The 22306-nt window shown below is 36.9% G+C and overlaps 2 protein-coding genes across 2 annotated transcripts in view; one reads left to right on the plus strand and one right to left on the minus strand.

The window, feature by feature from the left end:
* The window catches only part of rgs20 (regulator of G protein signaling 20), a 192292-nt gene that overhangs the window by 155331 nt on the left and 14655 nt on the right, over positions 1 to 22306 (plus strand). The gene's annotated exons all lie outside the window — the stretch shown is intronic.
* Positions 538 to 21385, minus strand: marchf6 (membrane-associated ring finger (C3HC4) 6). Its single transcript, XM_051883166.1, has 26 exons — positions 21084 to 21385; positions 20176 to 20275; positions 18698 to 18771; positions 16298 to 16441; positions 16111 to 16183; positions 15740 to 15908; positions 14256 to 14448; positions 14091 to 14152; positions 13972 to 14004; positions 13822 to 13873; positions 13630 to 13688; positions 13448 to 13528; positions 12802 to 12870; positions 12419 to 12493; positions 11529 to 11663; positions 11323 to 11442; positions 11031 to 11131; positions 9010 to 9147; positions 8401 to 8605; positions 8203 to 8272; positions 7088 to 7269; positions 6479 to 6613; positions 5711 to 5800; positions 5464 to 5596; positions 3351 to 3486; positions 538 to 2439 (listed from the first exon to the last, which is right to left on the minus strand). The coding sequence occupies exons 1-26, from the start codon at positions 21100 to 21102 to the stop codon at positions 2352 to 2354; spliced, it is 2736 nt and encodes a 911-aa protein (XP_051739126.1). The 5' UTR covers positions 21103 to 21385; the 3' UTR covers positions 538 to 2351.

Raw genomic sequence — 22306 nt, forward strand, 5'->3', positions numbered from 1 at the left:
GCACCATTGTTGTTTCACAATGAAAAACACAAAACATTTAATGGGGTCAAAGCAGAAAACGTAGACTGAAAGCGATTTGACTCATGAGATATTGCTGGTAAGGTTGATGCCATTATTCTACAGATTACTAGGACAGGACAAGTTTACAGCTTTTACTGAATGCATAAGAAATTATGCTGGTTACGCTCAGCTAATAATGGTTATGATACATATAGAAATTATGTATCATTAGATATAACAGAAGTCTCAATATATTACATATACAGAAATACTAGTGGTCTTGCCCTGCATTTTGTTGTTTTTGTACCACAAAACCAACAAGTTTTTTAGCTTTTAGTGCAGTTCTCATCGTCTTATAAACCCAGATGTTCCAAACCTCATTATCAAACCTGGTTTACTGTGTCATTTGTATACTACACATCACTTATCATAATTTTGTAATAAACAGATATTATTAAATGACTTGGTCAGTGAATTGTGAAAAAATAAGTATGCGAATGATTCCAAGTTTGATTAAAGACACAAAAGCACTGTGAGTACCACACTCTGTGATTTAATATTCGTAATAAAAGTTTTCAACAAAAAAAAAAAAAAAAAAATTGTCTGCCATTATGAGGATGTAATTGTTACAGCGAGAGCCTCCAAGCAGGAGGTTTAAAAACATTCAGAAATACTGAATACTTCTCACACAAACATGCTATGAAAAGGAAAAAGGCTTAGTAAACCAGACACACGACGGTGTTTAGTGCTGGACCACTACCTTTACCTGGATTCTAGCTGACCTCAGAAAACTTTTGAGGATATCAAATCAATGGCTGATCAAACATGAAAATGGTGTCACTAGTTGCACATATAAAAATAGAACATTTGCCTTTCAGAGGAGCGCAAGCTATCAAGAAGCATACAGTATCCAGTTTCAGTGTAATAAGAAACTATAAGGTCACTTATAGAATCTCAGCGCTGATTAACACTATCTCTAAAGCCGTCTGAGACAAATTCTTCGGGAATCGTGAACCTGTAACAGACGCAGCAAATCTGAAATGGAGAAAAACATACTCGAAGAATTGAAAAGTTACATTATTTACAAATGTGTTGTTGAGGATCTCCTCCTTACCTATAGACATGACAAATCGAAGCAAGAATCAAACCACACGTTTCGGATGAAATTTGATCAGTTTGATGAATTATAGTGAATTCCCATACGAGTAAGGACTTAAAATTTTGGTCTAAAGGTTTCTGAACTATTGCTGCTCTTAAAAATATGCTTTTTTTAATTAAAAAATTAAGTGCAACAACCTGTCTACGTGCCAGAGTTACATCTATGAGAAAGTGTTGCTAGGCCATGCTGAGCACAAGACAGACATACAACGGTCGATATCGACTTGAACAGCAAACAAATATGCTAGCTCAACCACTGACGCAATTAGCACTCTAAACGGTCTTCTAAGCTACTCGAAAGGAATTTTCAGAGTTGAACGAAGAGCTAGCAGGCAGAGGTAGGCTTTGCGGCTCACTGTGAGCCATAAACACTACCGTCAAACTACGCTTTGTCTGCTAGATACTGACTCTGTGCTTCTGTGTTCTCAAATTGGTCAGCAACAGTCGCGCACGAACCGTTGGTGAAACGAAATCCCCTCTTTTCCACATGACAGGAAGCGGATGGGTGTGGCGTAACCATTAAAATCCGCCTCCATCCACTTCTGCTCTGCACATAAAATTAGGGAGGTTAAAGCATCGAGAAATTAAGGTAAGACACACTACCAATTGCATCAAATCAAACGAGACCCTCGCATTCAAAAACTTCAAGATCATATTTCATTGAAAATTCAAAACTAATAAATAAAAAGGTACTAATGTGACAGTCCAGCTCCATTATGACATTTCAGCTCTGGAGTCTGACTGGCCTCTCCACAAAGAGTGATGAAAGGAACCATGTGGGTCGAGTCCTACCACAAACAAATCTTCACAAATAAGGTAAACAACTAGATTTAATAAATTAATACACATACTTAATCTTGTTTTTCTGTTTTTTTTTTCTTTTTCTTTTTCCTTTTAGGAGTGAGACATTCTTTTTAATCCACGGTTGGTTGGTTGGCTGCAGGGTTTCCCTCTTTCGCCCCATTTATGTACATGGCTCTTTCGCCCCTTTTTGCTGGCAGGGTCAGAGAGGCCAGAGGTCAGTTTTTAGAGTCTTAGTGGACGTGATGGATGTATGGACACACACATCACGAGTAAGCAGAGGGAGCAGGAGAGGAAGGTTCGTTCAGTCGTTCACGCATGCTCACACATGCTCGCTCACTGACACACACACACACACACAAAAGCGTGACTCCAAAGCAATCCCAAGCTCTTTACTCCTGCACTGAACTGCTGTGTGTGGTAGTGCTGGCCTTGCCAGCTTTGCGTTCATAGTTCACAAGTCTTTGTCCAACAAGGTACCTGCATGGACGAATGAAGAAAAGACAAATCAGAACAAAACACAAAGCCCAGATAAACAAGGCTGTAAGTAAAAAGACAGACCTTATTCTTATTCAAAACTGGAACAAAAAAAATACTACCAAAAGTGACCAAAAATGAATTTGATTTTCTATGTAATAGCCATAATGCTAAATAACATGAACTAACAATGAGCAATACATTTGTTACAGTTTAATTTTTTATCTTTGTTAATGTTAGTTATTTAATAAGTTAATTAACATTAACCAAGATTAATAAATGCTGTAGAATTGTTCATTCTTAGTTCATGCTAACTGAAGTAGTTAACCAATGTAACTTTATGGTAAAGTGTTACCGATTTTTTTTAATGTTTCTGAATGTTTATGCGCACCAAGGATGCATTTATTTAATCAAAAATACAGTAAAAATAGTAATACTGTAAAACATATTTTCATTTAAAATAACTGTTTTCTATGTTAATACATTATAAAATGTAATTTATTCCTGTGATGGCAAAGCTGAATTTTATTTTAGCATAATTACTCCAGTCTTCATTGTCACATGATCCTTCAGAAATCATTCTAATATGCTGATTTGCTGCTCAAGAAACATTTCTTATCATCAATGTTGAAAACTTTCTGCTTAATATTTTTTTGTGTAAACCGTGATACATTTTCCCCCCAGAATTGTTTGATGAATAGAAAATAAAACAAAAGAAAACAAAATTTATTATTAAAGACTATGTCTTTACTGTCACTTTTGAATGGTAGAGTAAATGGGTGGTACACCGATTATTTATATATTAAAAAAAAAAAAAAAAAAGCCCTCATAGTACAAAATGTCCCTGAAAATGTAATCTAAATTTAATCACTAGGCAATTATTGCAAGTAAGTTAATTACTGCTCAAGACTCACTTGTCATTCTTGATGTGCTCATAAAGGCGCTTGAATTGTCGGATTTGGAAAGAGAGGATACCCATCAGCACCACTACCATCAGAAGGAAGGGGTAGATTCTCCTCTGCACCAGATTCTGCATCTCCATAGTGACCCCTATTCAAAGAGACAAGAGCTGGTTAGAATAGGTTATATCATAGCATGAGAGAAAAATGCATCTTAAAACGCATGTTGGTTTTTGACTGTTTAGGCAGACAAACAGAAAATGAGACTTATTTTGGATGGCTGAGGTCTTTAAGAATATACCTGGCCTTCTTGAGACATGCAAGATATCCATAATGTTCGATAGCACTGCCAGTGATTTTACTACACAACTCCCACAACAGCCACTGATACAGCCAGAATCCTTTCAGTGGTGCATCAAAAGTCTTGGTCAGGATGTGTGAACATATGCCGTACGACAGCGATCTGATCTTTATTAACACTAAAGAGAGTTGGAAGTGTCTTCATCTCCAATATGCAGTATGAAGGGCATCTAACTGTTCAGATATCATCAGAATTTTGTACTTAAAGAGCTAGAGTAGTCATTTACAATCCGGCTGTCAAAACTACACTTTTTTTCTCTATTGATTCAAGACCACTCAAAGCCCCACAAGAGGAAGCCACTCTGAAACCTCTTCAAACAATGAGAATCAAACAAATTTCAATTGCAATGCCTGAGTCATTTGTTCTGTGATATCCGGGAGGAATGAAAATAAAGAACATATACTTTATATACATAGGGGTCATTTGAATGAATGAATGAATAAATACATTTTAAAAATGCATAGATAAATTAGTAATAAGTAAATTAATTAAAAAAAAAAAAAAAAGATACAGATCAATAATTCAGGGTCAGTATTATTTTTCATGTTTTTTTAAAAAAGTCGCTTATCTCACCAAGGCTGCTTATATTTATTTTCAAATAAAAATGGAACTCTTTTGTAACATTGTAAATGTCTTTAGTGTTTCAATTTCATGTGTCTTTGTTGAATAAGTTAAAAAACCCAAATAAAATAAATGAAAAATCTTACTGACCCCAACATTTAAATAGGAATACATATATTCTTCCATAAAAACAGTGAGCTTTGATGAATGAATCTTATTTACAGTGACTGCACCAAACTTGGAAAAATAGCAGACAAATTTACAATACTAGGGGTGGGAATCTTTAGGCACCTCACGATCCAATTCCAAAACGATTCTTGATCTACTTTTTTTTCTTATTAATTAGTTTACCGACTTTTTAAAAATTAAATATGTATTTATAAGTACTTTTTAAAATAATTACAAATTAAAAAATTTAATTAAAACAATTGTATGTTAAGAATTTTAAATATATCTAAACTAATATAGCTTCAAAACATAAAAGCAAGCAGTAAATAATAAAGATGAACAAAGAAACATCATACAAGCACTAAACAAAGAGTGCTCTCAGTATTTGAGTATTTGAACATTTTCCATTTAAGAGCTGTGAATGATTTTTCTGAATTTTGCACCATAACCACACTTAACCACTTACACGGAGTCGCACAGAGCCACAAACGCGAGCGCTCTTCACAAAGTGCACGTGAGCATTTGAAATCGAAAGCAGCCTTCTGTCAGTGAGTTTTATATTTTTTTTAATATATATAATAATTTTTTTATTAATATATAAGCCCACTGCATTTCAAACGACATAAATGACGCCTTCAACCAGCATTTGTAATGAAATTAGCGAGATCGCACTCTGCAAGCGTACATCAAGGAAAGCGTGCGTTTCTCACAGTGCAGATCCTGTGCAATGAAGCCTGCGAATGTCCTTGTAATTCGCTTCAACCTTTCAGAACTTTATGAAAGATAATTTAATGGAAGGTTGTGGTGTGTGGGTGTGTGTGCGAGGAATTGGAAGCAAGCAGAATATGGGTGTTTCTAAAACACACGCAGCATCATCGCACATCTGCACATCTCTAAAATTCTCAGAATCGATCCAGAATCATTGAAGTAAGTCACAATGCATCGATTTTTTTTCTCCCACCCCTACTAAAAACAACGTCTAATAAATATTTTATGAGAAACAGAGCTTTGACTAAAAACAGCCTTGCTTCTACCCACCAATAAGGGGGACGATGCCTACAGAAATCACGTAGGGGATGCAGAGAGAAAGCAGCAATACAGCGATGACCGGGGCCGCTAACTTCCTGATGATGAAATGAAGGTCAATGTTCCTGATTCCATTGGCATACACCTAAAGTGTGGTAAATCATTCAGTTAGTTTGTGCATCCATCTACAGTAAAGCATCTAGAGACATAACAGCACCACAGAGATCATGAACAAACAACAGTCCCCGCAGCCACTTACCTGTTCAATAACGGTCTTCAACCACCACTGGGGACCCATGAGGGTGATGGCAGCAATGATTTTGGCATGCAGCACTCCTAAAGCCCAGTCCTTAATGATACAGAGAAAAATAAGAGTCAATACCACTAACACGGCCATACCACTGTGCCCTACTTTGTGCCTGTGGAAATTAAGTTCTCCAAACAGGATGGATTAGATTAGTACGACAAAAACAGTCTTTTGCTACTGGCGTAAATCCAACCAAAATCTTTTTTCCGGTTCATCAGTGACACAGCTCATTAGCTCAAACACAGAACAGTAAACGCACAAAAAGAAAAGCTGGGTCCGATCAATACCGACACAGCGGACTTGTCAGATGAGAATTACGTCGCTCGGTTAATGTTATTTTTAAACTCTATTTGTGTATAAAGATCTAACGACATTAACACACCTGGTGGAACTGGTGAAACTTAATGAACTGTGATCACCGAAACTTTTTCTCCGGTGGCACTTGATTAAAAACGCACTGAAAAATGACTGAAAAATCAGTTTCAAATTGATTTGTCTTTAAAGAGAATAAAAAAAAAAAGTGCTTTAAAAGGCCATTGATTCTAATGTGCCTTGTGACCAAATGTCAACAGTGTCAAATGAATTACTTTTGATACTTTGATACTTGTGTTCCACAAAAGAAAGTCATATGGGTCTAGAACAACATGATGAGTAAATGAAACATTTGTCATTTTCGGGTGAACTGTGCCTTTAAGAGCAGCACCCCTAATCATGCTTTACCTGCCAGGGGTAGAACAGAGGTGTCTGATCCAGCGGCACTCTGAGAGGAGCTACAATCACCAGCTCGAACAACAGTCCCAAGAGCAGAGGGATCACTCCAGCCAACAGCACAGCCACAATCAGTGTCTTCATAATCTGAATTCACACAGAAATCACAAATCACCAACATGGTTCATTATGGTATCATCTGTGTCTTTGGTTTCCTTTGCATGTAAAATCAATATTTTTTAATTCATGCATGTTATAGTAAAATAAGCCCAAACTCCCACTTTAAAACCGGTTTTCTCATTCCTTAATTTTTGAGGAAACATTTAAAGTGCCCCATTAGGCCCCATTAGACCATAGGCTGGCATTATGCAAATTTGTTACAAACCTATTAGGGTTTGTGCAGGAAGTAAAATTGGAATTATTGACGTTTCGTTTCAAGCAGATCAGAATCAGTTCTTTCTTTCTGGAGACAATAACTCAATTTATTGTGCACTCTGATCTTTGAAACTTTGCAACCTTTTACATTCACAAACAGCTAAATTACACACTACATGAAAGGTAATATCCAAAACAGCATAATTGGGGCACTTTATCCCACAATGAGACCAATGCATTCAGTACCATGAGGGTCCACTCCTGAACCTTGAGAAGGATTACTCTACGCCCCTGAGGCATCCAGGCCAGCAGCACTGTGATCGCTCTGATGGAGAGCCAGCACACATACAGCCCACATGCTGCAGTGTACAGCTCATGGATCTTAGCGCTGCCCGTCCAGAAGGACATCAGCCAGCGTCCAGTGAACACTGCGATAAACAGAGAATTCAGAGCACTGATGAAATCAGTAAGACTAAATTTACCTATGCTCTCTCTCTGATAGCATAATAAAGATCAATATGGAAATAAGATGAATAAAGGTTAAGGAAAACCATGATTTAATAAGAGCTAATTATTTATTTGATCAAAAAAGCAGTAAAATCAGTAATATGAATTTTTCCATGCTGATCACTGTTTTCCATGCAATTACAAGTAATAGGGACTGAATCTTCATACTTCACAAACCGCTTTAAAGCACCATTAAAGAGTTCTATAAGACTAATGTGCTTTAAAGGCACAATATGTAATTTTCGCCACTAGAGGTCGCTTATTCAAAACAAAGGTGACGTCATGTAATGAGCATGGAATCCCGGGAGCTGTCGTCTTCACCTCCACAGCCAGTCAATGGAAAGCAATCTGACGGGACTCAGGCAGAAATCATATTTATGGATGAGCTAATGTATTAGTTTTATTAATGTTACTGTGGTATGAAGCAGGGCGGGGCTGAAAGCCAACATTTTACGTTTCTGTTTTTATAATGCTTATATGCCGCAGTCAGCCGCTAACGCTACACAGAACGTTACACTGGTTAAAATTGCGAATTTCTCTGGATTTAAACATTGTTGGAAACATTTGGGATAATATAAGTAACCAAATTTAAAAATATATATAACTCTGTGCTAGTAGTTTTTGGATATTTTAATGCACAAATCTTACAGATTGTGCCTTTAAGTCTTATTCACTGATAACTTTTATAGTGCTTTTGAATCCCTTTTGAATCCTGAAAGCTCATCATTGTAATTAAATGAAACAGTGAAACAGGACTTCCTTTTGTATCACATGGAAGAAAGTAAGTCACACAGGTTTGGGAAAAAAATGAGGGTAAGCAAATGATCCAAGAACTCAATTTGTTTGGCTCTCACCTGGTAACGTGAGACACACCAAACTGGCCAAAAGCAACGTCAAGCACATGAACAATATCAGCAACACAATCTACAGGGAGGCAAAAAGAGAAAAATAAGCATTAAACGCCATCAATCTGAAAATCAGATAAAAAAAAAAAATAAAAAAAACATGATATTCACTGAAGGATAAAAGTATGCAAGACAGAGTTGGCGTACCCTTAGAGGAAATTTCATGGGCCGGTGATAGGGCTGGAAGCCCACTGGGCCGCCCTGCTGCAGTATGGCCTGGTGAGCAGCATGCAGACCTTCTCCCACCACAGGAATGGCATTGTTACGGGCCTGCTGGTTGATGTTGTTGGCTTGCTGGTTGGCATTGTTCTCATTGTCTTCCTGGTCTCCCAGCAAGTAAGAGTGCAAGTCTCTGAAAGGTGTGGCACCAAGTAGGATTGATTGAGATTATCACTATGACTTCAAGATTCAAGAAATTCAAGAAAGTCTAGGCAAAATTCTGCAATGTGGACAGCTTCACTTATTTTAACAGGAGGATTTGTAAAATGGACTGTTAGTGAACTGTGTGGCTCAAACAGTTGCGACAGTTTCATTGTTTATAATGGAATGAGAGCAGAAGTAATAACTGCAATTATAAATTCAACAGAAATATTCAACATTTAGAATTTGCCATAATCATGCTGCCCTAACACAAAGTTCAGTTCAGTGATAGATTTTTTTTTTAGGACAACACAGAGAGAATCAGGAAGAGTCATTTCAGTTCATGAGGTTATCGGACGTAATGAGCAACAGGGTAAATATGTATGTGAGACTCACAGCAAGTAGCCAGCGGTCACGGTCCAGGCTCTTACCAGACCTTTGAGCCACTGTCGCGTATGTCCCTGTTCCAACAGAGCAGGAAGAACAACCTGCAATAACAGCAACTCCAGAGACAGCTCACTCACTGGAGCATCGCTGAAAGAAAGAGAGAGAGAGAGAGAGGAAGTCAAGTTTCTATATAAAATACTGGTATCACTGTTTTCACTTAGCAACAAAGCAGTTCAGGCATGGAGTCAATTTGTAGGCCACCAATAAGGCTAAACCTCCACGGGTTCCCTATGGAATATTTAATTAGTTTTAAGAATAAAATACCCTGGGAGTCATCTTACCAGATCTGTGGCATTTTTCACCCCTTACAACACTCTTTTGGTTAATCTTTGAATAATGATATCACACCATGACTCTAAGACAAGTTTATTTTATTTCATCCTTTCAATTTGTGAATATTTCAGCTAATAAGAAAAAACATTTAAAAATAGAGCACTACTGCCCCTTTTAATGCTTGCATGAGCTTGTTGTTGTGTAATTCATTAGATATCCGCTGTGGTCTTTATGTAGCAACTTGTTAGCAATTGATGCTTTTAAAGCACATGATTTTTAAAACTGAGGTATAACAGTGTCATTTATGCTGTAGAACAAAATGTTTTTTCAAGAAACGGTTAACCACATATTGTAAGGCCCGTTCACACTAAGGAGTAGAACTATAAATATAAGTGATAACTATATTATACGATAATGTTCTGTTTATTCTAAGAGCATGCTGCCGTTATGTTGTCTTCTGTTTTAATTGCTCAAGCTCTTTAAAGTTGGTGGATTCTGATTGGCTGTCAATGTTTTTATCATTCATCAGCTGGAAAAAATCGTTCCGAAATCATCTGAAATCTATACTGTCCATTCTCATTATAGTTGTGGTGTGGGCTTTCCTATTCTCAAAGAATCAGAATGGTTATTAAAACTTTAAAATTACAGTTATTGATATAGTTATTGTCTTTGATGTGAACACTTAACAGCCTTTTATTCTACTCATAAATCGAAAACCAACATTCTAAAATCTCATTAGATATTCCAGAGGTAACCGGAGGAGTTAAACAGCTTGTACAAGACAAAGAGAGAACAGGATGTTATGTAGTGATGAAACTAAAAACAACACTGCATTAATAGTTCACCCATAAATGAAAATTCTGTTATCATTTACTCACTCTCATGTCGTTCCAAATCTGTATGAATTTTGTTACTCTGTGAAACACATAAGAGGATATTTTGAAGAATGTCTCAAGTGTTTTTTTTTGTTTTGTTTTTTTTTGTTAATACAATAAAAAAATCAGTGCGGTCCAGTGTTGTTTTGGACTGCATGGACATTCTCTACAAACAAAAAAAGTTGAAACATTATTCAAAATATCTTCTTTGTGTTCCACAGAAGAAAGTCATACAGGTTTGGAAGTCCAAACATCAGCTTTCTCAGTTATTCAAACAATATTAAAAAAAAAACCCAATGGCCTCTTTCCACAGAAGTCAGAGTCAGTGCCCCAACAAACACTACAGCTGTTCAAAGTTCTTTCATAGTGACGAATGCAAAGCAGGGTTACATAGGGTAAAATACACAAATACAGAGTGAAGGAACTTTCTATAGCATTATTGTTGTGGACACTATATTAACAGCTCTCTGCAACATCAGACTGTAGTAATGTCTGCTGGGAATGATGACATCAGGTGTAATATACCTGCCAAATGATGCAACAGGCCCACCTGACACTACAGAGAGTCCTGACACTCATTAGGTAACAAAGCAAAGGTCTGCCATGACAGCAATAATCAGCGCTTCATATTTATGGCCCTTTCTTTTAAACATGATGTCACATTGAGAGAGAACTTTGCTTCTCTGACCAGATTTAGAACAAGCAAAAGCACCAAACGACACTTGTCCTCAAACTCTGAATCGGTTTTTAGGCAAGTTTAGGCAATTATCATAAGGAGCAGTAAACTTTAAAACTAATGAGGTGGGAATACATTTAATTTACCTGTAAAGCATCACATTGTAGGGCAGAAATGAAGGGAAGATGTGTTTGATTATCCGGATAGGAAGCCACAACATGAGAAGAACAATTGAGCCAAACACAACCTAAAAAGAGAGCAAAGAATTTTCAGTCAAAAACATGGGGAAAAAAAAGTACAGAACCTCTAAGGAGACATAGTAATGGGAAAAAATATGATATAGGAGGAAAAATATTTCAATTAATATATTTCGCTCACTCGAGACACTTTTGACTTCTCTTGCAAAACTATCGCGTTCCCGTTTCAACGTTTACTCACCACTGACAGTATGAATCGTCTCAGGTGTCTGTATATTGGTAGGTGAATCATTTCCTGCACTGGGTTGAAATCTGGATCGTTCAGATTTCTGAGAAACCACAAGACTCCAGGCCTTAGAACCTTAGAGATAGAAGAACAGCATCTAAATTTCCCAAACATCTCCTGAAAGATCTTCTGCATGGTTAAACTGATATAGAAATGCCCACCTCTCTGAGCAGAAGAATAAAAGAGGCAAAATAGAAGACGTAGACCATCCCCACCAGCCAGTGAAGGAACATAGTGGTCCCTGGCGCTGATTCAAAACTCAACTCTCTGTCTTTTAATGAGGCATCAAACATTTCCTACAAAACAGGCAGATAAAAAAATGTTGACCATTACTGCATGACAAATACTAAGGTTAAGTTTCCTAAACTAAACTTACTAAGAATTTATAAAATGTTAAAGGGTCAGTTCACCCAAAAATTAAAATTATCTCATAATTTACTCACCCTCAAGCCATCCTAGGTGTATGACTTTCTTCTTTCAGCCAAACACAATCGGAGTTATATTAAAAAATATTCAGGCTCTTCCAAGCTTTACAATGGGAGTGAATAGTAACCGAGATTTTGAAGCCCCAAAAAAGTCCTACACCCTACGTCAGAACTCAACTCTCTTGTGAATGCACAGACGGATGTTACCAGAAGTTTATAAAGTTATAAATATGGATATTTTTCTTACAAAACTGCATCGCTTCGCTTCAGAAGGCCTTATTAACCCCCTGGAGCCGTATGGATTACTTTTATGATGGATGGATGTGCTTTTTTGGGCTTCAAAATCTCAGTTACTATTCACTCCCATTATAACTCCGATTGTGTTTGGCTGAAAGAAGAAAGTCATATACACCTAGAATGGCTTAAGGGTGAGTAAATTATGGGATAATTTTCAATTTCGGGTGAACTAACCCTTTAAGATGAAGAAATGAAGCAGAGCAACTGTCACTGAAGATGAATGAATGGGAATGCTAACTTTCTCCAGTTATTACAGACCTTTTTGGGTCAACATGAACAAAAATGATTGAGTGCACCTTAAATTAGTTTGATAAAATGAAACTAAATACCAGAGAGCAGATATCAAGCCACCAGCCACAGATGAGGGGGAACACACCAATCTCTACGACTACTAGAAGAGACACCTGGAAGAAAGATAAATTTAATATGAGACTCAATAAAGTACTGATATTAAACTAGTAGCTAATATAACACACATACACATAGTAGCATATAGGTGTATTAGGTCCAAGCCTGTAATCTAATCTTAGATAATGTGACCTAATTATAGCAGTAGTGCGACTGAAAACACAGCATCACAGTAATCCCAAAGATCTCATTCAAAACCAGCTGTTGCAACCAATGTTACGCACTATTATTCAGTTAGTGTTCTCGCCCTTACTAATTACTCGAGTTTAGCAAACAGCGCATGCAAACTGCTGATATAACTGACCTTTACCACAATGTAGCAGACTCCTAACAAGCGCCGTGATCTTTGAAATCTCACCAGTGCTGCTAATCCCTGAGATCTGAATTAAGGAAAGGAACATCAGGGGCTGTATTATAGACATCCCATTGTAAGATATGAGAAGTTCAATGTTATAAACAAGACCCTAACTGAAATCACTATGATTACTAAACATATATGATTCTGAGATAATGTGCGGTCACATTAGCAAAATTTCAGCAAAAATTTGCGAGCAAAAATGTCCACTGTCAATAATGTAGTGATGTATGCAGTACAGCTCACACAGAAGTCACGTTCAAACCAAGCAGCTTTCTGTTGGTCAGCGCTACATTTAACACAATGCTAAATCTGTATGGGAAATTCCAAACTGTGTGTATTCCTATCAAAATGACTGGATTCTGCCCACAAAAAAAACTGCCAAACAACAGTAAATGTGACCGCACCTTTAGGTTTTTAAACTGAAATCAGATGACTTGAAGGTTGATGTGTGGTGGTTTAACTCAAAAAAAAATATATAGTAGTCGTATTTGTTGTGTAATTCCCTGGTCTTGAAGACTCAGTAAACCAGTGCAGGCTAGTTATGTGGATTAGGATTGTTTTTGTCCAGGTGTTTCTGAGTGTGAAAGGATACATGGCACACGATGAGTGTGATGGCTAAAAGAACATATCCAACTATAGTGGTGATGAGACCCTCAAAGTGTGAGGCACGAACCTGAAAACAGATGAGAGATCTTTGTCAATGTTGAAACTGCATTTACATTAAAATCTTTAAATCGAGCTGGAAAAAGGATCTAAAACTAATCTGATACTCACATATTCTTCAAAACCAAGTCCAACCACTGAGAAGTGGCCAATATGGTAGGGACAGAAAGCTTAAAAAGAGTTGATTTTAAGAGTTAAATTTTGTAATTGGAGAACACATTGTAAATGTTTTCATATTGGGTTACTGAACATTATTGAATTTATGTTATAATTCGATTCAAACAAAAGTGCAGCAATGCTTACCAAACACCAGGATGAAGAGTGTGTTGAGTGAGACCACCCAGAAGACATGTTCCTAAAGCAAAAAAAAACAAAACAAAAAAACAATTGCTTTTTTTTGCTCTCTTGAATGAAATGTTTATTGGTAAATGAGACAACTGTATAATTACTCACCAGGAAAACCAAGGACCCATCAAGCCCAAGCATCTGGAGAAAAGGGGAAGAAGAGGTTTATTGTTTGTTTATGAAAGATTTTGGTATGATGTACAATAAACAGGGTACACCAGTCTCACCCTTTCCCAAGTGAGCTCTTCAGCTGCACGATCCCATTCCAGAGCATTCCAGTTCATATCATCTGCACAGAACACACACAATGCTCCATAAATTCAGTTCACCACCAGTCAACATTAATACCCTACTTAGGAGTTTCTCATTTTTTTAATTTAAAGCTGTCATACCCTGTGCTCCATTGTTGGCATCTGCCACATCTTCGGCTCCTCCATCCTCCTCATCGTCATTATCTAGCTCCATCTCTTCCGCAGGATCAGCAGGGAGGTCAGGAGCCTCAGCCGCTGCAGCGTTCTCCCCTGGAGGTTCAGCCGGGGCGGGCATAGGCTGGTTTTCAGCACCTCCATTACCCTGGCCAGGGGCCTAATGGATAAGATATTATACTGATGATAAAGAAAATCAACCCACTGACTGGAGTCAACTACGATAAAGTATCTATACAACAAGATTTTTGAAGAAGTCAACTGCATCTGGTTCAATCCAAGAAAGAACAAGCAGCTATTCTGGTAAGAGAGCAGTCTCCAGAGATTCAGGGGATAATGAGGGATTTGAAGATGACAGAAGGTCAGGCAGGCTACTATGCTGCGCTCAAATCAAAATGATAATTACAGTAAGAAGAAAGCAAAGTAAACAAAGGGGTCATGGCATAACCTGCATAATTGGTCTCTGAAGAATATCAAGCATCAGAAATTTTCACTGACATAAACCGCAATAGGAATGTCATTTTTGCTTTGTTCATAAACAAAACTTGCCTGTGTGGAAAATTATGTTGGAAAAATAAAAATGAAAGTGAAGTTTATTAGGGATGAACTGAAATTTCAATCACCTAAAAATTTAGGTAGAAAATGACATAAAATGCAATTTTTTTGCCAAAAAAAGAAAAACAGGCTGAACATGTGAAAATATTTAAATTTATATTTTGAGATCTGTTTTCTGCAGATTATAAAAGCGTTCCAAAAAAGCTGATCTGTTTGGAACAGAAATGTTTAAAGCTATCGAACAATGTGAATTAATACAGTTTAAAAGTTTGGGGGAATACGATTATTTTGAAAGAAATTAATATTTTTATTCAGCAAGAATGCATTAAATTGATCAAAAGTGAGAGTAAAAACATTTATAAAGTTACACAAGATTTCTATTTCAAATAAATGAAATAGATATTATACCTCACTGGGTTTTTGAACTTTCTATTCATCAAAGAATTCTGAAAAAAATTATTATGGTTTCCACAAATATATTAAGCAGCAAAACCATTTTAAACATTGATAATATTACAAAATGTTACTTGAGCAACAAAAGAGCATATTAGAATGATTTCTGAAATATTGCATGACTGGAGTAATGGCTGCTGAAAATTCAGCTTTGCCCTCACAAAAATAAATTACATTTTAATATAGATTATTATTATTATTTATTGTAATAATAGCCTAGGTTCAGAGTCTTCTTTCAAAAACATTTCAAAAATCATCCCAACTCAAACTTTTGAACGGCAGTGTAGATGCTAATGTAGTAATGACAACTAAAGTAGAAAGTGTTTTATAATATTAATACAATTTGTTTAGTTATACAAATTTTATTAGTGTTTATTCTAAATCCATTTAAATTTGAAGGTGAACTGCATTCATTCTGATGCAAAGCAGTGTGGATATTCTACCTCGTTGGGCGGTCCTGCTGCATTGGCAGGTTGCTGCTGGTTCTGCTCCAACCATAAAGGGGCTCCACCATGAACAATCTGCTCCCGCAGCCACACCAGACTGATGAAGGCGCAGAGGGTGCAGGTCACCACAAAGCAGCCCTGCAGGCAGTCAGCCAGCAAGTTCTCTCTGCAGAGGATGAAAATTCACTGATCATCACTTCTGAAATATCCAACCATTACAATTCACCACGCAACCGCGTCCACAGCTAAACCCGAGACCGCGACAAGGATTGAAATAACCCGTCATGCTCAGAGTTCACAATGAGCTGATCCGCAATGTAAATGAATATTTTAAGAAGAAAACTTGAGCTTTCCTGTCTGGTACGTACGTGGAGAGCATGTCTAATGGCAGAGTCAGGAGGGAGCTTACGGATCCAGTGAACAGACACTTATAGATGCGACCTACAGAAAAAGGAGAACATTATATGAGCAACGTAGTAAATAATGCACAACATATGGATAAAGACTACGTACTACTCAATGCGTAACAGACTGTGATCTATGGGCATCACTTACATGCTGTTAGAGGTACAACCCCCAGCCAAGCGAAGGCAACAAGCGTGTAATGAAACCAGTATCGGATTGCCGTGCCTATACTGGTGACCAGTCCTGCGAAAATGTCTTGAACTGGGAGCCGTGAAGGCATGTCTGGAGAGTAAACTGAAAGGAAAAGAAAAGAAAATCTATCATAGATAAACATTGTAAAGGTTTTTCATAACTTAGTGGAAGTGTAGCATTCAGTATTGGGGATTTGAAACTGATTTTATTCAAATTTAAGACGCTCAAAATTCTTTGCAAACTATTTGAGTGCAGGCTTGTTATAATTACTGGGTTATTTTCACAGTTGTTTAATATACATCTTGCTCTCAGATCATGTCTCTGAAATGCCTCAAAACCACAACTCTACAAATAGAAGTGCACAAGTCTCAAGTATGTCATCAAGAACCTGAGAATCAAAACAACAATTACTCTCCACATAAACACAGATGGGAACATTTGAGAGCAAACAAAATGGTAACAAGGATACAGTGTTTAAGGTTATGTATCACTTAAGCATAGGGCTGCACGATTTGGGGGGGGGGGATGTTATTGCGATTTTTCTGATAAAAATTGCAATTTAAAAAAAGTTGTAGGGTCGCTGTGCTTTTTTGTAGGGCTGCACAACTCGTCCAAAAATGTTGTGAATATGTTAAAAGGGTTAGTTCACCCAACAATAAATTTTTTTTACTCACCCTCACGTCTTCCAAACCCGTAAGACCTTAGTTCATCTTCGGAATACAAATTAAGATATTTTTTTATAGACAAGAGTTCTTCTTTTTTTTTTTAATCCTCAATAGAAAGCAATGAAATTCCCACTTTCAAGGTCCAGAAAAGTAGTAAAAACATCATTAAAATAATCTGTTACTACAGTGGTTCAACCTTATTGTTATGAAGCGACGAGAATACTTTTTGTGCGCAAAAACAAAACAAAAATAACAATTTTATTCAACAAATTCATTTCTATCCTGTCAGACTCCTATGTAGTTGAAGCAGTGAACACAGTTCAACGCTTCCGTGTTTACGCCGAATGCCGACTCATTATTAGCCGGCTCCTACATCAGCATCACACGTGTCGGCCAGTACTGAGTCAGCATTCTGACGTAGAACCTGGAAGTGCTGCAACAAAAATAGTGTAGGAGAATGACAGGGGAGAAATGAATTTGTTAAATAAAGTCGTTATTTTTGTTTTGTTTTTGCACACAAAAAGTATTCTCATCGCTTCATAACATTAAGGTTGAACCACTGTAGTCAAGTTGACTATTTTAACGATGTTTTTACTACTTTTCTGTACCTTGAACGTGGTCATTTCGTTGCTTTCTATTGAGACTAAAAAAAAACCTCTTGGATTTCATCAAAAAAAAATTTTTTATTTGTGTTCCAAAGATGAACAAAAGTCTTACAGGTTTGGAACGACAAGAGGGTGAGTAATTAATGACAGAAATTTTATTTTAGGGTGAACTAGCCCTTTAATATGACAACAACATTATAATAAATAATATTTTTAAGATTATTATTATTACCAAAAAAAAAAAAAAAAAAAAAGTATTCAAGAAAAACAAAATTTTATTATACACAACAACTGTAAAATTACAATATTACTATATTTATGCTTGTCTTAATTTCTTAAATTTACAAACATTAAACCATCAAGCTTTTATTTTGGCAGAAAACTGCAGGGAGCCCATAAAGCTTCTCTTTTATTGACAACAGTCAGTTTATAAGAACTTTTAATTACAAGTTTGGGTAGATAGAAGCATTTTGGGTTCCCAAATGAGTGTTATAAATGACCCAAACTACCATGCAGAGGTGAATTCATGTGGAGCAGCATTTACTGTGAACTGAGCCGCTCTTACACAATGAAAACACTGGATCATGAGCTGTATGTGTGTAAAACAAAAGTGCCATGCTTCACTCTAAAACACGCAGTGCATATATTTATGCAATTAAAACAGAGCCTTTGCGGTCATATCACGATTTGTATTTTATTTCAATTAATCATGTCATATTATGTTAGTAATAAAAAACAAGTTTCTCAAGAAACTGTAAGTAATGGTTTTCAGTGGCCCCGTTTTTCTAAATTTGTCCTAATGCTTTTGAAAGCATAGCCCAAAACTCAATTATGACACCTTCATTGTAGTAAAGCCATGCAACATTGACTCACTCTGGGTGTAAAAACCTTGTTTCACCTCAGTAAATATCTACGTCAGACAACACGAGTGCATTGCTTTTAAAGCACATGACTCAACCCATAGAACCCCATTGCTCTGAAGCACACAATCACTGCTATTGAACAGGCCATTCGAGACCGTTGTGACTGTATAGAGGCGTTCATGGCTTTACCTCCCCTGAAGAATGTAATGAGAGGGGTTTACTTACTTGGCGTGAAAGCAAATCTGTGCTTGCATAATTCGCAGTACTCTTTTCTGCTGTGTTTAAGCCACTGCACCAAGCTGTGAAAACACAAGAGGGGGGCAGGAAGCAGGCGTGAGGGTGATGATCTGACGTGTGTGAAAAAGCACTGAAAAAATCCAGCTTCATTTCCAATTTACACAAGGGAAGGATAACAACAGCTGGAATTCCATAGTTGTTTACCAATACATTGATGAGGCCCCCTGAGCTCATAAGTTACAGCTTGTCAGTTAGTCAAATGGGTGTTGCTGGCTCTTTCCATTCAGTAACAAAAAAGACCAAAAAAAAGCCTAACAAAAAGAACTTGCCCCAATAGAAAGGTTAACCTATATCTCACTATCAGAGGCAATGATCTACTGACAGATATTCTGTTCTAGAAAGAAATGCCAAATTGCCAAATTTGTATTACAAAATCCCTTAACTGGTTCTCACGCAATACACCTAAAACACTTTTTTTTAAGGTTTTTTTTGTTTTGTTTTTTTGCTAGTGCCATAACAAAATACACTACTGTTCAAAAGTTTGGAGTCAGCAAGATTTTTTTCTTTGAAAGAAATTAATACTATTACTCAGCAAGGATGCATTATATTGATCAAAAGTGACAGTAAAGACTGAATAAATGCTGTTCTTTTGAACTTTCCATCCATCAAAGAATCTTGAAAAAAATGTATCACGGTTTCCACAAAAATATTAAACAGCACAACTGTTTTCAACAATGATAATAAGAAATGTTACTTAAGCACCAAATCAGAATATTACAATGATTTCTAAAGGATTGTTTGCTATCACAGGAATAAATGACATTTTAAAAAATATACATAAAAAGGGTATTTTAAATTGTAATAATATTTCACAATATTACTGTTTTTACTGTCTTTTCAATCAAATAAATGCAGCCTTGATGAGCATAAGAGACTTTCAAAAACATTAAAAATATCTAGCCAACCCCAAACTTTTGAATGGTAGCGTATCACCCAGATGTCCACTAAATCATTTTAACCACGCTTAATGCCTGCACTTGTTGACTTGTAAGCTTACTAAAGAACAGCAATGCCTTTGTCAGACCAGAGCTTGGAACCCCTTCTTACATTGCAGGTGGTTTTCAATTTCACGCCGTCCCATTTTTTGCCATTACTGACTCATCCTTGTGTAGGACACCTAGAATTATTACTGCAGGACATCAGGTTCAGTGTAGTTAACTGCTCAAATTACATCCTCTGAATTTTTTAGCAGGCACAATAAACTAATAATAATAAAGTTACTCTAGTCATGATGAGCCAGGTTTCATCATTGAACGTTACTTCTAATATCCCATTTCTAAGTCTATTAACAATGAAAACTGTAAATATGACACTTTGGAAGACATTTCACATTGTTTGAACTAAAAGCATCTTATTAAAACAGTTACCACAAAGGGAATATGTCACTGAACAAACAAAGCTCTTACCATTCTTGGTGGATGAACTTAATACTTCCAGTACAAACACAGGGATGGTAGAGGGGTTTGTCTTGAGTTCCCTCAGATCGACACACCCTACATATATCAGCTGCCGGAAAAAATGGGCAAAATAAATACAATGCATTAAATTAAATGAGGATGTATGTTGCAGAATATGTATGTTGCAGCAAACCCAGAATCTACAACAACGTGAGAGGATATCATACAAGCAATGAAAAAAGACTTTATTAGGTTTTATGATTTTCAATTCCTACTGACTAAAACAAAACAAGGTCAGTGCATGCAAGATTATGACTTGCTATCTTGCCAATCAAACTCTTTGCCCTCTTATTCTAAGAACAGTATAAACCTTAACTAGATAATAATGAATAACATGAGAGACAACTATCACTCTTGCACACATTAAATTGATGAGCCCTCATTTCAGTGTTTCAAAGATGATATACGTGATTTGACTGACCTACTAAATTAAATTTATGTCATCATATTTCAGGTGCGTTTACACCTGGCCAAAATATCACAAATAAACCCTTCTATGTGAGTTACAGCTGTTATGATAAAGGCTAAAACTATAGTAACATGATTACTGTCTTTTTAAAAATTTCCATGACATCCTGTAAAGTCAAAAACAATTTCAAACTCATATTAAAGCCATATCTTTATTTGGACGTGCTTGGAGGATGACAGCTGTACTAAAGACCAAGCTGGCAGGAAAGCAGATAGCTCGTTAGCCTGCAAAGGCCACATCATTTACAGATGCATATTTGGTTGAACGCCTAAATCTAAATCATCACATAATGATAAACAAACTTCTGTCAACGTGCATTTAAAAGCAAACAACAAACAAACAAACAGACAGACAGCAGCCAGAGAGCCTCCGTGTCTAGACAGCTTACCTTCTTCGGCAGTGTCCATCTTGTACGGTGACGCACTGTCCTCTTAAGTCAACACATAACACACACCGCGGAGCAAAACACAGTATCAACTCACAGTTACGCTAAAATAAAACATGACAAAATCGATCCAAGCATGAACGCCGCATAACCTCAGACCGGACACTTTTTCTTCGTGTAGTGCACACAGACAGTGCTGATCAAGCTACGTGTTATTCGACTATATTACGGCTCGGGTGAACATGTTTGGGGCCTCTAGATCCGAATGTGCTGCTAGTGCTACGGTTTCGATTTACGGCAGAGCAGCGCGCATGCGCAGAGAACACGACACTTTCTAACGTTTTCCGGTGGTGACTGCGCTGGATTATATATTAATGAATTTTCTACAACTCCTTATGCATTATTATGTTATCATATTTTTAAGATACCATCGTTAATCTCTTTTTAAATTATAAATACAGGGTACAATGCGAGGCGAGCATAAAATGCTACAGGCAGTGGTTGTATATATGTCAAGCAAAGTGGAAGAGACAGGAGGGATCAGGAAAAGTAGTACATCAGCCAGGACTTGAACCCAGGTCTCTCAAAGTGCCAGGGCACTATATGTCAGTATGCTGCCCACCGGGCTATTGGCATGAATAAATTAGCCTGAGTTTGATAAATATTAGAACCTCATTGTGTACGATCAATGGGGGGACAGAATCCGACGGCAAAAATCCAGCTGTCAGAATCCCTTTCTCCATCCAGCTGTCAGAATCCGTTCCCCTATGCCCATGATGAGAGACGTTCTGTAGTGGTTTAAAAGATGCTGATTCTATTCTGTGTGTGGATGGAGCTTAACCAGCATCAGTATAAAGATTTTTTTTTTTTTTTTTTTTGGCGTTTTTGCCTTTTATTGCGATAAGTCAGTATGTAGACAGGAAGCAAAGTGCAAGAGACATGAGAACATGAGCCAGGACTTGAACTCAGGTCTCTCAAAGTACTAGAATAACAAATATCAATGTGCTGACCACTAGGCTAAAGCTGGGGAAGAGTTGTCTATATAAGGGGAAGAAGGGGAGAAAAAGGAAAGAAAAATGTGAGAAATTCAGGAAATCGCAGGTTCGAATCCACACCGTCACATAAAGCAATGTGTGTATTTGATTTTATCAATTGTTTCGTTTCTAAGTTTGATTTTTGTTGTTGGAGTAAACCATTTGAATTCTTTATAAAATGTTACCCATAAT

Source organism: Ctenopharyngodon idella, chromosome 2 (genome assembly GCF_019924925.1).
Source record: "Ctenopharyngodon idella isolate HZGC_01 chromosome 2, HZGC01, whole genome shotgun sequence".
NCBI lineage: Eukaryota > Metazoa > Chordata > Actinopteri > Cypriniformes > Xenocyprididae > Ctenopharyngodon > Ctenopharyngodon idella.

Coding starts and splice junctions, on each gene's coding strand:
- marchf6 (XM_051883166.1), bottom strand. Junction 16,184..16,297: donor GGTTGTACCTCTAACAGCAT/GTAAGTGATGCC, acceptor CTTTTTCTGTAG/GTCGCATCTATAAGTGTCTG. Junction 5,597..5,710: donor TGAAGACCGTTATTGAACAG/GTAAGTGGCTGC, acceptor ACCACACTTTAG/GTGTATGCCAATGGAATCAG.